This window comes from Malurus melanocephalus, unplaced genomic scaffold, assembly GCF_030028575.1.
Source record: "Malurus melanocephalus ecotype Western Australia unplaced genomic scaffold, MMel_1.1 scaffold_3, whole genome shotgun sequence".
In the NCBI taxonomy this organism is placed as follows: Eukaryota; Metazoa; Chordata; class Aves; order Passeriformes; family Maluridae; genus Malurus; species Malurus melanocephalus.
In genome coordinates, this window is record NW_026623235.1 from 1,319,087 (window position 1) to 1,335,127 (window position 16,041).

At 32.4% G+C, this 16,041-nt stretch overlaps 1 protein-coding gene across 3 annotated transcripts in view; it reads right to left on the reverse strand.

Moving 5' to 3' along the window:
- CSMD3 (CUB and Sushi multiple domains 3) overlaps positions 1 to 16,041 on the reverse strand; it is a 575,335-nt gene that overhangs the window by 198,108 nt on the left and 361,186 nt on the right. For all 3 annotated transcript variants that reach the window (XM_057367689.1, XM_057367683.1, XM_057367675.1), the window contains 3 exons: positions 13,804 to 14,019; positions 13,028 to 13,216; positions 3,631 to 3,800 (listed from right to left, as the gene is read on the reverse strand). In XM_057367689.1, coding sequence (XP_057223672.1) covers positions 3,631 to 3,800; positions 13,028 to 13,216; positions 13,804 to 14,019 — 575 coding nt within the window. The remainder of the gene's footprint in view (positions 1 to 3,630; positions 3,801 to 13,027; positions 13,217 to 13,803; positions 14,020 to 16,041) is intronic.

Sequence of the window (16,041 nt, forward strand, 5' to 3'; positions counted from 1 at the left end):
AACAAAAGTGCCTTTTCCCCTGTAAATTAAAAAGTAGATTAAAATATCGTTGATATAAAAGAGTATTTTCTATGTACAACTGATTTGAGCACAAACAAAATGTTCGCCACTATCAATGGACTATTCAGGCAAGCAGAACAATGGCAGCTCTGTTCTTCCTGTGTGTATCTCAAGGATTTGCTTAGAGTTAGCAGAGGACAGAGAGTTTACAAGCAAAATTGGTGGATGGAGATAATAGCAGGGAATAAACCAGGTAGAAATATTCTCATACTTTGGAAAAAAATGTATTATTCATCTTTGCCTCCCACATAGGTAGTTTACTCTCAGAATATTGAATTCTGCAAATATAGTTCGCAAACTCAGTTATCAGTACAATTGCAAAGAAGGAAGCAAYGTTACGGGATTTCTGAGATTAAAATTAAATGGATTGGCAAATAGTGAGTGTAAAGATCCTAAATTCTTCATACGTCTCCATATAACTTTCACAAATATTGAAACAAGATGTGGCACTATCAGTAGCAGGTTATAGCCTTACACACACACACACACACACACACAATATGTTTATACATTTCTTAGAGTTTATAATAAAAGCCTGAGAGTACTACGCCACTAATATAAGTAGCCAGAGCAGTTACACTGCAAAGAGAACAAGAGAATTGCACACTAAATGAAGCAAATGAAAAATAAATTATATGTTCTGAAATCTCTGTTCTATACCAGCTCAGAACTGATAAAAGGGAGCTCCTCCTTCTCTGCCTCTGGAGTAATAGTAAGGGCGGTGATTTACTTGTGTTAAATATGATGTTTCTCTCTAATGCTGCATTCCCAGTACAGCTGTTTCATTGTTCCAGTCACAGTGCTTGTCAGATATAAATGTCATCTATGGTCAGTTAATTCACATGGCAAGCAGCAGACCTCATGAATCCATTAAAGAACTTGTCCAAATTTTATTAGAAAGCTCATCTATTCAGACTTTGAATGGAATCTTATCTGCAAAGCTCTAGTAATCTAAAAATTCTAGCTGCAAGAAAAGGTAACACTAAATATAAGAATAACTTCTTTGCCATCATCTTCACGTCTCGCTTCTGATGAAAAGAGATGGATTGTCGAACCAAAGTTTGTTGCTAAAAACCTGAGCTTTAACCATGAAATATGGAGTTGCTTCATTTGTGTTTGGAGGAGGGAAGACCTCTCTGGAAGSTGGTGTTTTAAGTACCTTGATTTTAAAATGGTGATTCTTATAACCTCCCTAGCTCACAGCTGATAGGGAATGTTATATTCACTACATGCCACTTAGCTGTTTTGTGTAAGATGGGATGACATTTGTTGGGTTTTTTTTAACCTAAACTCCTTCCAGTTAATAGATAATGATATATACTAGGTTAAAAGCATTTGCTGACTATYATTGATTCATTTAAAACTACAGCATAACTCTAATGTCCCATTCCTGTAGCCAAAAGCTTATTCTCCACAATCAGCAAAACAGGCAAATTAGGCAGTGTTTTCCCTTTTTTAGAATAGAATAATAGGGATTAACATAAAACTTCAGAACTGATTCTGGGAGAAAAGTTTTGGAATGTGTGACTGCTAATGTCTTTCTTGAATAATTTTCCTTTATCAAATGAACACGGGAAAAAAGTTGAGAATTTAATCTAAGAAAGGAGGTCAGAAGACACAATGGGATCCSCAGATATTTCTTCCCACAGTTGTAAAGGATGAGTGCCTCTGTCTTGCTATGATGTCAGATGGACTGAAAAAAATTACAATCATAATCCAGAATACTCTTACAGTTTGTTTTGGGGCTTTTTTTCAATAGACTGGAAGGAACTTCAGCTCCTAATTATAATTCAAGGCTGCTGACTTGCAAAACAAGCACTCTACGCAATATTTGTTTCATTTAGGAAACACACCTCCAAAATAAAACAAATATTTCTGTCACTGATATTTACAGCTGAGTGGTGGCCTTCCTCTATTTATAATTAATTTTACATTATTCTTAATTTCACATTAATTGAGTTGCAGTATTAAAGTGGAATTTTCTTTTATAAGTCTCTGAACTAATACTGTCTAGGTAAATTAAACATCTAAAGTGAATATGGTTCAAATGGCACTTGAAAAGTAGTAAGTGTACAGATATTTTAAAATATGTACATTAAATTATAAAGATAGAAAGAAGAAAGTTTAATTGCTTTATATTTATATTAATTTATATTTATCTAACTATGCATAACTGYAGGTCCCTTCCTACAGTGGTATGACCTTTAAATTAAGATAATAGAGTTGAATGGTTTCAACCTAAAATGGTTTGAGGGGATCTTTTCCATACTACTTATGTCAGTAAATACTAAACAACTTTCAAATTAAATCTTTCAAAATTAATTAATGTAACAATTAAAAGTCACCAACTTGGTTCTGAAGTAAGCAACAAATTSCATATCAAATAAACACACCTGTGCATTTGGGGTATCTAGTAGCCTTTGGTTTATTTTTATTTATTTGTATTTTCCTTTAAGAAGAGCATTTTTTTTATTTATTTAAAAAGTTTGATTTTTTTTTTCTTGCTGCCTGATTTCATTTTACATTAGTTGTCTAGGTCTGCTTGTACTTTAGGTATACTTAGCCCCTTTTGGAAATGCATGCATCTGACAACTAATGACAGAAATTTTACCCAAATGCACAGATGGTTACAGTTAGAGGAAATAAGCCCCAGTACAAATCATAGTTGTTTCTTAGAAATAAACATTTTCATAATCCTTCTCATTTAATAAGTACATGGAAGAATATGGCAGAAAAACTTGTTTAAAACAAACATAATTGGCATTGTACTTCTCGATCCTTTGCTTTCACAGAGGTAAATTTAATTAAACTTCATATTCTGAACAATTGGACGATTATTTAATTGTGGATATCTTAWTAAATTGGTGTGCTATTGCAGATGGTATGTGTGAAAAGACACCCTGATCAACATAAGCTTTCAGTGTGTAGTTGGCTAAGTAATATATGCTTCTGGAACGATATATTTTGGAGTACAGTAATAAAATCTATGAATAAACCAAAGACAGGGTGAAATCACTCTAGAAAACTCTGGTGGGTTCCAGAATTCTGCTCTCCCCTTTGCTGTTTCCTTTTTTAATGCCAAAATTCTATTCACATGCAAGTGCTGTAATTACCATTTTGCAGATGTTAAATACCACACAGATTAGAGACACTTAAAGTGTAAACCTTACATGCAAAATGCAGTAGGTAGACTGTGTTAAAGTTATGGGTCTTCTATCTTACTGTGCTTAGATCACAGCTCAAGTTAAGAAGATACTGACAAAATAAACAAATCAAAAGATGTAATATATTAATATTTAGCATGAAAAATATAATACAAATAACCATTAAGGCAACACATTTTTTTTTATTATTTCAACCTCTTTTTTAATTATCTCAGGTCAGAAAAACATGTTTTAAGAAACAGATTATGGATACATCTCCGGGTGCCTAACTTTTAACTTTTTTAAATGGAACCAGTTTAGAAACATTTTCTAAGAGATGCTCAATATCCATTTACCAGGTACTGTACTATTGCTGACAGATAAACTACAAGTTCAGAAAGAACAAATAATTTACGTGATTACATACCTTAAGAACATCTCCTTGGGCTAAGTGAAATGTTCTGGCAGAAATATTGATTCCTTTCCCTGCTTGTACCTGAATGCTATAAATACATTCATGGTTGTTTTCATAGTTAAGAGGATAATTTGGGGACAATAAGATTCCTTCATTATTTGTCGTGGAGGCTCCACATTCAGCTGTAATTAAAAAAGAAGGTTAAGGCATATTTTAATAGAACAAATAAATATTTTCACTAATGGTGGTAATGGTAATGTTAATGGAACCTAGTTCAATATTAATAATGTTTATTAATATCTAAAATCTAGTTTTATGTRTATGATCATGACACTGATTGGAGGCTGCAAGAATATTTCTAAATTGCAGTACTTTAATAAAATTATGTCAAAAACATGGAGACTTAAAATCATATTAATGACACATTTCCTAATMATTTTGTTTTAAAGGAACTTCTTTGAATTTTGTTATATTTAACTTCTCCAACACGGAAATTCATAAAGGCTTGAAAATTAAATGAAACTAAAAGAATTCTATAAATTTATATGCATATTTCTTTATATACACACACATGCATAAATATATGTATATATAGATATAGACACATACATTTTCACATAAATTTATGAAAAAATGTTATTTTTTTCTCTGGCATTACTTAACCAAGATAACCAACATAGCCAATGGTGTAAATTACAGTAGAAAAATAGTTACATTATAGCTACCAGGTAAATATAGAAAAAGCAATTTCACTAATAAATAAAAAGAAACATATAACTCCCAGGGAAAAAAGAAAAGTGAATTTAAATCAGTTCAAAATTAAGAGTTAGAAATAAAAATAAGAAAGTATTTTTAAGCAATACTGTTATTATTTCAAGAAGTAAAATTTATAATTCAATATTTTGGCAATTCATTTAATCACCAAAAAAAAACCCTGGAAACATAAACACTTGTGGCAGTTCTTCATTAGGCATTATAAACTAGCTTCCACTTCTTATCATATAATGATATACACAAAATTTTATATACATATACATAATTTCCTATATACATAATTTTAATTGAGTAATTTTTAGCATTTAGTTATCAGATATTTTAAACAGACAATGAGATACTGCTACAATTTTTTGCTTCCGGTTTTATTTAGCCTTTATATGTGACCATTATAATGCAAGTACAAGAGTATTTCCTCTCTTTTTAACAGATTTTAATTAATTTAAAATGTAACTGTAACTCTAAGTTTGCTAGGTTTATGTTTGTTTTCAGGATTATTTCAATATTCTTGCCACTTATTTTATCCAGTCTCATGAGAATGCATCTAATTTATTTTAGCCTGGGAAGTTAATTAATTTATAATTTCACAGAATAAGTAATGTTGTTCTGTGAAACTGTGTGGTAATCTTAATGTTTTGAAAAGAAGTTTAAGCAAACTGTGGTGTTTATTCTGAAACCCTTAATGTTTTTTTACTATTATCATTTTTGCCCCAGACTTGTTTGGGCAACATTTAGGATATTGAATTATATATATTGTACATGAAATTCAGACAGCAAAGACAAAAAAAAACAAAAAAACAAACAAACAAACAAACAAACAAAACAAAAAAAAAACCTTGATTATCAACCCTTTCTGTATGTAGCTAAAGCAGATATTCCATAGAAAGCCAAATCAGGCCCAGATTAAAGAAGAACAAATGCTTGATGACTACATCTAATTCAGCAATACAGAATAAGTACCCAAATTCAGGTGAAATTATTTTGTCCTGGAACAGCTGGATACACATAATCTAGGCAGAAGTGGAAAAACACCTAGTCCACATGATCACATCTATGCTTTTATTGCAACCTCAAATAAATGGGTATTTCCTACTTCAAAGATGCATAGGTCACTTTGAATTACAACACAAAGGAGCAAAACGATGGTAATTTCAAGATTGTGAGATATCCTTTCCCATTCAGGGGAGATATAAAAGCCAAAAGGCACAAGGTAATTATGGTATTAAGTTGATCCAACAGCTCTAGGTTATGTCAGAACTATAATTCAAAGCAATTTTTAAAAATATGAACACAGCAGTAAACTATCTGTTAGGACATTTTTAACTAGTATTTTAGAACCATGCTAAGTTTTCTCTTCAAAAGAAGGAATTTATGTCATTATATTTATCAATATGATTTTCTGAATTTAGAGAAAGAATATTGTGTTCTAAGTTGTGAATGTCCCATCCTTGGATGTGTTTAAAGTCAGGCTGAATCAGGCTTTGAGCAACCTGATCAAGTGAAAAGTGTTCCAGTCTACAGCAGAAGGATATACCATGTGATCCTCAAAGGCTCCTTCCATCCCAAATCACTCTGTCATTCTTTGTATCTTGTGTTAGTAGACAAGAAAGCTACTTTAGAAACAGCAGTCTCAAAAACCACAGTATAACAGAATTTCTCCTTAGCATCATCCCAGTTCYACGGAGGCACGCAGCCCAGCCTACAAGAGCTGACTCTTTTGTACACTTCTCAGAGGAATTCAGACAAAATCAACAGTTAGTTCCTGGCTTCTCTCCTTGCCTCCTACCAGTGTAAATCATGATTTAAAAAACCACAACAGAACAACTAATCACAAATCATCAAACACACAGTAACACAATAACGGGAGTTTGGAAGTTAGGAGTGTATTTCTGAACAAGTGCTTAATTGAACTGGGAAGGTCCACAATTAATATTGTAAGATGCTCCAGACCACCTCATAGGTAGTTGTATCTCACAATCTCAACTCCTATCTAGAAATATGAACAAACAGCTATATTGTTTAAAATCACATGGAACTTCATGGAACTTACAGTTTCCTTCTATTCTCTGGTGTTAACACTAGAGCGGAAATAAAAAGAGACCACAATAATTCTATTTGCATTTAAATGCTGAGCAAAAAAGTGTCAGGAAAAAATGACATAAATTGAGTTCTTATATTTAAAATAAGTCCAAATATTAACAGATGCCATTTTTGGAAAGTATTTGGAAAATAATTTTTGCAGGTGTTACAGTGGATGAAAGATACAGAGACTTGACAGGCATACCAGGATAAAATTAAGAGCACATGTGTAACTAGGGGAATATAGAAGAGAGAAAAGAAGTAACTACTTCTTTCCTTTACTACTGTATTTCAGTAGTAAAGGAAAAATTACAGTGGATAAGAGAGTCTGTAAACATTYTTTAAAGTATCTTAGAACTGTTATCAGAACTTTCAGATAATTCATTACTGTATTAACGTTTCATTTTAGTAATATTCCCTGTTCAATAGATATAAAAATCAGGCTGCTTTAATTATAAAGTTTTGGCTTTAAAAAAAAAAAAAATCTTCATGTTTCACTTGAATCCTAGAACCTGCCCTACACACCTGTAGCAAAAAAAAAAAAAAAATAGGAAAAGTATTACACATCTAAATATATTTTCACAAAGACATTAATTCAGCCTAATATAAAGTAGAAGGATGTAACAATAAGTGAATAACTGAAGTGAATTACTGTTCCTGAACTTTGGCACAAATACAGATTCATTTTAGTATTTGAAAGGAAAACAAACAAAAGCCTCAAATGAAAAGTAATGAAAAGTAAAAATTTCAATAACACTATAATTATAATAAAAGACTGTTACGCTTTTTGCTATGAATATGTGTACATTGCACCTTTCATAAAAAAAACAGATGAATTTTAACTGCTGTTTATTAGTGTATTGAAATTTTGGAATCAAGTGAAATGTCATTGTGATTGGGAACAAGGAACGAAATGCACCTATTTGGGTAATTGAACCATTTCAACACAATTCTTCAATGAACTGAATGACATAAAAAAAATAACGCAATTTAGCTGATTAAATGCTCACTGTAAAAAAAAYATCAATCAAAAATATTCTGTGCTCCTATAGACCAAAATTCAGACAATGAAATTGTTTCCTTCATACAATCCCTTAGAACCAAAAGATAAGGGCTACATCTAGGAGTTCTGTGTTTTGAAAAGATGATATCTCTTGGTTAGAGACTGTGTATTACAACAGCTTGACTGGGCAACTAAGCAGAAGCATTCTAAAAAGGATTTTTTCTTTAACAACTTTATATTAGATGGTAAATCAACAGTTACTTCAGAAACTGTATCTAAATTCAGCACTCAACAAACACTTCTTACAAAGCCGTTTGTCTTCAGACATTCTACCTCTTCGAGTGAAGGCTGGCACAAAATGGGAAATAGACTCTTGGCAAAACAAGGCAGCAAAACAAAGGATAATACAAAAATTCTGAAAGAATTTAGTTGTTACTAAAGCATTCTTTCTGTGAATAACAGGAGATATAAGGTCATCACAAGTTTTCCAGGTAGTTTTTATATTCTGACAGGTTAAATATAGGGAACCCTATGCTGATGAAAAAGGGAAAAGAACGTTGTCTTCTTAAATCAGTAAGAATAGTGGCGTTTCCTTTTATTTATTTTTTTTTATACATTGTTCCAAAATACAAGATATTCAAATAGACAAAAATTAATAGAATAAATTTCTTACTATGTATCTTCAATCCATGTATCTACTTACAAGTTGATCTGAATATCAAAAGATTAATGTGGTTGTTTGTGTATTAAACTTACTTTCAATATACTTTGCAAACACCTTTTTGGCTGCTTTATGACCACATTATTTATGATATAATGAAAGACAGTATTTCCAGATCTGGGAAGATCCTGCATTTATGACCTACAAATAATTTTGCAGCAAGATGATATTTCTATATCAATGGCCAAATGGCCAATGGCCAAATACAAAAGAAATCTTTCTCAGAAAGAATTAATGACATTATCAGTATTATTTTTCATAACTGATTGCTCCAGCTGACAAGAATAGGGAGGAGTCCCATATATTTTAAATAATATGCTCCTGGATTGYAATCGATCAAAGGAAGATGAAGAAATAGCATGACAAATGAGCCTCCAAATTAATGTTAACAAGGCAAACTGTATTAAAAAAAACACATTCTACATTAACAGAATTTAAAGTACCAATGTGCATGATTTCCCTTTAAAGTAGCTTAATATCATTATAAAAAATTCCCTACAATAACAACAAAANAAAAAAACCAAAAAAAAAAACAACAACAAACCCTACACAAAATAAATCAAGAACTGCTGAAACTGCTGGAACGTAATAAAAATTTTGACATGGAGAACAGGAACAGTTAAAACTTGATGCAAAATATTGAAACACATAAGAAATACTAGGAAACTTCTTGTCACATTATAATACTGTTATACTAACATGGCGAGACCTCAATGACTGTATTTTGCTTTTTTCAGGAATCTTATCCCTGAAGAAAATAACACACATATAACATATTCACACGACAGAAAATATATTTAAGGAAATAGATTTACTTCTGACAAACAGAAGAAAGTTTAGGATTCATTTACTCTGAGAAGAATCATTGACGTTTACAAGTGGATATCACAATGCTTAAAATCAGAATTCATGCTGCCCAAACATTTCACATATAAAAAAAAAATCTCAAAACTAGCAAAATGACTGTTTTTCAAGCAAAATATATTAAAACCAGCCTTTATCTTAAATGCTTTGTATGTACAGAAATGGATAGAACTCTGCAGATGCAGCAAGACTAATGGCATATACCATAAGTTGTGCAGAGGTAGCTAATGGCTCTCCTGCTTATCAAGGAACTTACTACAGATATATCTGTGGTAGAACCTTCATTTCTTTGGTTCCATATTTATGCATACCAAATTCCGTCAACACTGAATTTATTTTTTGTCTCACACATTATAAACTTTCACACATTTCTGAAATGTCTGTTCTTGGTGTTCTTTGAAAAGCACCTTAACTTAAGCTTGGCAAAGAAGCCATATCAGTGAACGCTTTGGCAAAAATCTCTACCAGCAAAAATTCATGTACAATATTATATGAAAAGTATGCAAAATGACAGAAATTAACGAGATTGCCTGTAGAATTTTTATGGGTTTTTTGTCTGATTTTTGTAATTGAAAGGGGCATCATTTCTCAGGTATCTGTATGTCCAGAATTAAAGACTGTTTAGCACCTACWGAGAATGAACAGGAAATTACATAAGCAGAAAGGTAAGTAAAAGTAGCACCRAAGAAAAAAAGTTTTAACGTCAATGTCTTCCAGTGAAGGTTTAGCAGTCTGGAAATAAACTGTATGACCCTAGGAAAACCAGAGGATAAGACTGGAAAATGGTTGGGAAGCTGTGAAGACACAGATTATTTWACCTACACATAAAAACAATTAGCGTCTTTAAATTTGGACATGACAGCCTTACAAGGAATGGAAAAGCAAAGTGGAAGAGGGCAGGGGAGAGAAAAGAGAGAAAAGAAATAATCCTGGTGTTATAGAGACAACTTTGTCCATTTGAAAATAAAAACAATTCCAAAAAAGCAATGTGTGTGCTGAATATGAACACTGCTTTTGGTTATTATTTGAATATAGCATGAAAAACAAATTATGAAACTAAGGAATGACAGGTCTTTAATCATCTTCATTCCATTATTGATTCTAAAAGTTTAATTTTATCTATTATTTTTCCCTTTAAAGCAATAATCACTCTTCTTTGTTCCTATCTGTAGCACAGTTACAGGAAAATTCTTGTAAACTATCTATGGTATTTAAAATTATGAAGTGAACTAGGCAGAGATATCTGAACTCCAAATGTATCAGAACATTTCCGAGGCACTACAACCCTACGGAAACAACTCCATATTCACAAACTTAAGATGATTCCTCTGCTCTGTATTGTAAGCTGGAGTCAAACCCCTATCACACTGATGAAAATGTTGATTGCTTAGGATGACCCAGAGCTTAGTGTTTACTTTCATGAAAAGCCAAAAATGAACAAGCATTCATACTTACTCCAAGTTTGGTTTTTTTTTGTTTGTTTGTTTGTTTTGTTTTGTTTTGTTTCTTTTTTTAAAGGTATCTATTACTTAGAGTCAAAAAGCAACTGTCTTTTCACTGTCCATGGAAAAAATTAAAGCAAGCAATTTAAAGATTATGGATGCTTTTCTGTCATCATCGGATACATCCATTTATTAATAGTTTATACTGTTGGCTCTGTTGTAGCTCATTTGTAGAGTGTGCTTTAGATTTGTTAACCAAAACAGACTAGACAACATATCAAAGTTTCAAATACCATTGAACCGTGTTGCCCAGTGACTACAGACATCTACTCCAAAAAGTGCTGCATCATATGGTGTACAGAAATAAGGAAAATCTTAATGCTCTTTTAGAAAAATCTTGTTATAATAGTTGTTCCAGCACATCAAGCCCTACTAAACGTAGATAATAGCATCATTTGAGAAATTCAGTTTTGAAAATTCAGTACAGAAATTTGTTACGTATTTAACATTACTTTTCTATTTAATAATCCTTAATTTAAAAAAAAATATATATATATTTCTTAAGTCTTAAATTGTTTGGAAAAAAAAATCCCATCTTCATAGATTAATAATATTAATTCATAAGTAACAATTATTTATCCAGTTTCTAAATAAGAAAAGGAAAAGACAGCTTTGAATTCTCTGGCAAATGATTTGATTTAGAACTGATAATGATTGGCTACTCTGTTTCAAGACTCAACAAATTGTCCTTTGCTGTATCCAGAAAGGGATGCTTATCCTTCCATCAAACCTCATCTACTTTATCTGTCTTGCATTTTAGTCTTGTGTTGACAAGTTGAACACAAATACTATGAGCAGTGGCTAATTCCCAATTGATATTGTGTACATGTGAAGGTGCACATGACATCAAAAACATTAAATCATTTTTACAACAACTGCCAAACATGAACACCAGTAACAATACATAAATTTTGAGTCCAATGTAAGTGGTCAACGGGAATTTCTACTCTTATCTTGTTTGAATTTCATTATTATCGCATAGAAATAAAGCACAAAAGGCTAGATACTTAGGGGAGGAAAATTGCTAATTAAGTCATTCTAGTGAAGGCTATCTTTTATTTTCAAAAGCAAGGAGAAGGCATTTTGACTTGAAAAAAAAAATATTCCTTGTGCTTCAGATTTCCTCAACAAACAAACTTAAACATGATTTTTCTATGTCATGAAAGCTATAAAGCTTTTTTTATTTTTTTTTTTTTTAATTTATTTATGCTGCTGTGGATGTTTGTTTTTGCTGATAATTTACCAATTCATTTTCAGTATATTAACACTTCCAGAAATTTATTACTGAAATTTAACCTGTCTTCTCAACTGTSCACACATTCATTATTATTCTTATGGTTAAAAATGTATCAACCCCGACACTAAAATAACTTGTATTCATCCATTACTCTGACTCAGCTTCTAAATCATCTCTTCTGTAGGTACATATATAAATGTTGCTTATGCACAAGCTAAATTAATAATTGTTCTTATAACAAGGTAGTCATAGTTAGGACTTAAAAAAWTTGATACCGTAACTAACAACAAGTAAGAGGAAACACACAATCAATCCACAGTTACTATGCAGTCAACAGCTGAAAGACATTTGTGTTTTATTAACATACAATTTAATATGAAAGAAAAGTATTCTTAATGCACATTGATACAGATGTTTTCATGTATAAACCTTTGCATATAGTACATATACTCTAATAACTTTCAGTAATATATACTCCTAAACAAAAATAATGCAGACCCTTAAGCAGCTATCCTACTTTTTAGAAATCTTACTGTTTTAACTGTTCTCAACAGGWCTGAAAACCAAATTTAGGAAGAATTCAGCTCAACCAAAATTCTTTTGCCAGTTAAAGCTAAATTTCTTGTCAAAGCTACACACATAAGCTACCTCTACAGCGGGTGGATAGAGCTAGGTAGGAAACATCGGAAAGTGCTTCTTCTGTTATCTTAGCTATCATTTTAAAACCAGAATAACTGTTCTAAGGATATTTTKAGGATATGGTTCTCACATAGGATGCCCAAGCTGACTGTACTATGTATGGACCTAGTCTTATGAAATAAATCTGGTCTAAGTGCTCTAACTACAATTTTATAATACAGGTATCACTTGGAAGCTTGCATTGACCAAAAAAAAAAAAAAATAAAAAAAAATCAATTAGTAGCCATCTGAACTGGTACATGCTTATTTAAAGTTATACCTAGATTTCCTAACCTATTAAGCAAAATAAGAAGAGTAAGCATTGTGCCCTCAATTTGAATTGCTTTCAGCTACAGACCATGAAGTCCACTGATAGCTATAATACTAAATATATTAAAAAAAAAAAGGTTAAAAAGGTTGACTAAGGAGATATGGAGAATATGAAAGTACATTAAAAAGAGGTGTATTACCATGCTTTTCCATGCTGTAAATCTGCAAGTCCATGGACAATGACTACACATACAAGCAAATGAAAGCAGCTGACCACGTACCCACACACCTTGGCAGAGGTGCACTCCATACTCGTCGTCCACCACCAAGACAAATAACCTCTGAAGCTCCTTCTAAACGATATCCAGATGAACAGGAGAATGTCAGAATATCTCCAACTCCAAAATTAAATCCTATTCTGTTACCAAATTGTGGGATCCCAGGATCTTCACAAGGTTCAAGATTATATTCTGAAAACAAGAGCAAGTCAGCTTTCATGAGAACAACATGTTCTCTACCAGTCATATATGTWATCTTGCAGTCTAGTAATTTCTGTATATTTCCTCTTGACTATCAATAAAGGCATCAGATTTTAAAACAAAATGTGTGAATGTTAAATTGATAATTATACTATTTCAAAAAGTAAGACAAATTAATACATGCACAATGTTTTAAAGATGCATAATATAACATGATTTATCTGTCTTCTAARAGTCATAAATATCTAAGTGACTACCACTGACACTTGAGCTCATCTGGAATCTCACTAACTGAAATTAGACTAGTTCTGTTTTCTCCCCTCACCTGATAACGTGTCTTACAGTTTACTGCCATCTTATTACTATGTAACACAAATGTGTCCTCTGCCTCCATGGAGGCACAGAGATTTGCTTACTCTGAAATTATTGTGCTTAGGAAACAATTTATATAATACAATTTCAGTATATACATTCATCAAAATAACTCTGGGTCATTTTCTTTTATATAATGTATAGAACAAAAAAAAAAMCCAAAAAGCAACTTTTTCAGGAGCCATTTACTACAGGTATTTCCTTACCAGAGAAAGAAATATTAAATCCTTCATATGATATTGAGAAATCTGAAATAAAGCGCAACTGAGCCCTGAAATTTCCATAGAGACCAGCATTGATTGGTGAAGGAAGCTCTGAGCCAGTCAGACGTGCCAATGGCTGTGTGAAACTGCCATTCTCTGTTATTAATAAGTAGTCATGATGATCCTCCAAATGAAAGGTGTAGAAGGTGAACTGAACGCCTGTTAGAAAGAGTAAAATTAGATTTATGCATCACCCTATTAACATACATGTAACCAAAAATTCATGCATCTCATTACGAACCATCTTTTGGAAAATGAAGATAAGTCATTTTTTCTAAAAAATAGTGCCTTTCCTGTTTTTAGAATTAAAAAATCTTTGCAGCAGGTTTTATTTTAAAATCACATTTCACCTTTGCCCTTAGCTGCAAAATATGGACATCTGATTTATGTAATTCAAAGACATATGCTTCCATTTTTTTTTGTATAAAATGCAATGTTGCACTATGTATGCTCAAAACTGCAAACTGTTTCTGGCAGAACACCAAAGGTAAACCTTATTTCTTACAGTCACCAGTATACTTTCACAGCAGCAGTGAAAGGAAAGATTATAAAATATCTGATATTAAATGCTAATGGCACATACAGTAGCAGCAGCAAGTCCTCCCAAAAAAGGAGACGTCTCCTAATAAGATGTGACATACATCAACAATATGATTTTTTTGCCTATCATTATATATAAACTACACATCTAGAAAGGAAGATATATCCTGGAACAAAATAGCAACTAAAACAATTAAAATATCAAGACAAACAAATCAGTTCYGCATTTTWAACTAAGAGTTAGATCACAATCTTTATGTAGAATGCACAGAAAAGCCAAGAAAAAATAAACAGAAGAATCCATTAGCTAGCTTAAGTGATTACTGATACCTCTAGTGTAATACCATTTCAGTTTTATACGTTATAAACCAATGATTCAGGCTCTGTCAACTTTAGAAGCTCTCAAGTACAGTTGTCTGCTATTGTTTGGGTTTTTGTTTTGTTTGTTTGTTTGTTTGTTTGTTTGTTTTTATATAATATTCCTGAGGTTGTCTGAATAGCATTAAACAGTTATGTTTAATGCAACTCAAGTTCACCTAAGAAATACAGTTTGTAAAGGCATCTGGAATGCAAGGACACTTGGTTTATGAATATGGTCAAGGAGTTTTTAGTACAGGAAGCAAAGACAAGAAATGAGAGAAGTAATGAATGATATACACACAGGCATTASCTTTAATGAGCAGGATTAATTTGAGATACTAACAAAGACGAGAATTCTTATGTTTCTGACTGATGGTAAATTAAATGCATCACTGTAATCTTAAAGCAGTTAAATCAGAACTTAGTAACTAATTATAAATTATCTTAGGTCTCATGAAAATTAGAAATTTACTCTGGAGTACTGAAGGGAATTTATGAGATTATGTAGAACTGAAGATGAGATTTTTTTTTAAAATGGCAGTTGGAGATGTCAACACTTTTTGTGTGATTTTTTGGGCAAAAAGAAGATAAGAAAAGGGATTCTTACTTGATAAATGCTAGGTAAGAGAGAAAAAAGTATGGGAAAAGAGAGAGGGTTAAGCCTCTCTCACCAGTACCTGCACTTAAACACTGCAGCCTGTCCTCTATTATTTAAAAACTCTATCCCTGAGTGTTGTGCAAGTATGTCTTCTGTCCAGAGGGTGAGTGAGCACATGGGTGACCACAAGTGAACATTAGTATGGATTGTCTGGAGAGCAGTGTGAGATCAGGGTACAACTGGGAAAGGGGCCATTGGTCACAGAGCAGGCAGATCCCAGSAGGATCCGGAGTCCAACTCCTGGGTCAGGATATGGAAGGGGGAGCACATGTATGTGTGTGTGTGTCTGTCACTTCTAGCAAACTCCTTTTCTCCTCAACTCAGATGGAGAAATGGGATTTAGTTGCCTGTGGTGTTCATGTCTGTTTCAGTGCTGTTGGTGTTTCCACATGTGCCAATAAGATATTTGCCTCTGTCCTTGCTCATCTGTGTGACCAGCCATATAAATGTATGTTCATATTGGCACCTTTGGAGCACATGCTTCGTCTTGCCATCAGCTGGACATACAGATGGGAGCAACCAGAAGAAAACCCTGAATCCTGGAGACCTCTGTCTTTTAATTCCCTTTAAAGAGACTGGAAAAGCATTCAGCTTTTTCAAGTAGATAACTCCTTCTTTTMTAA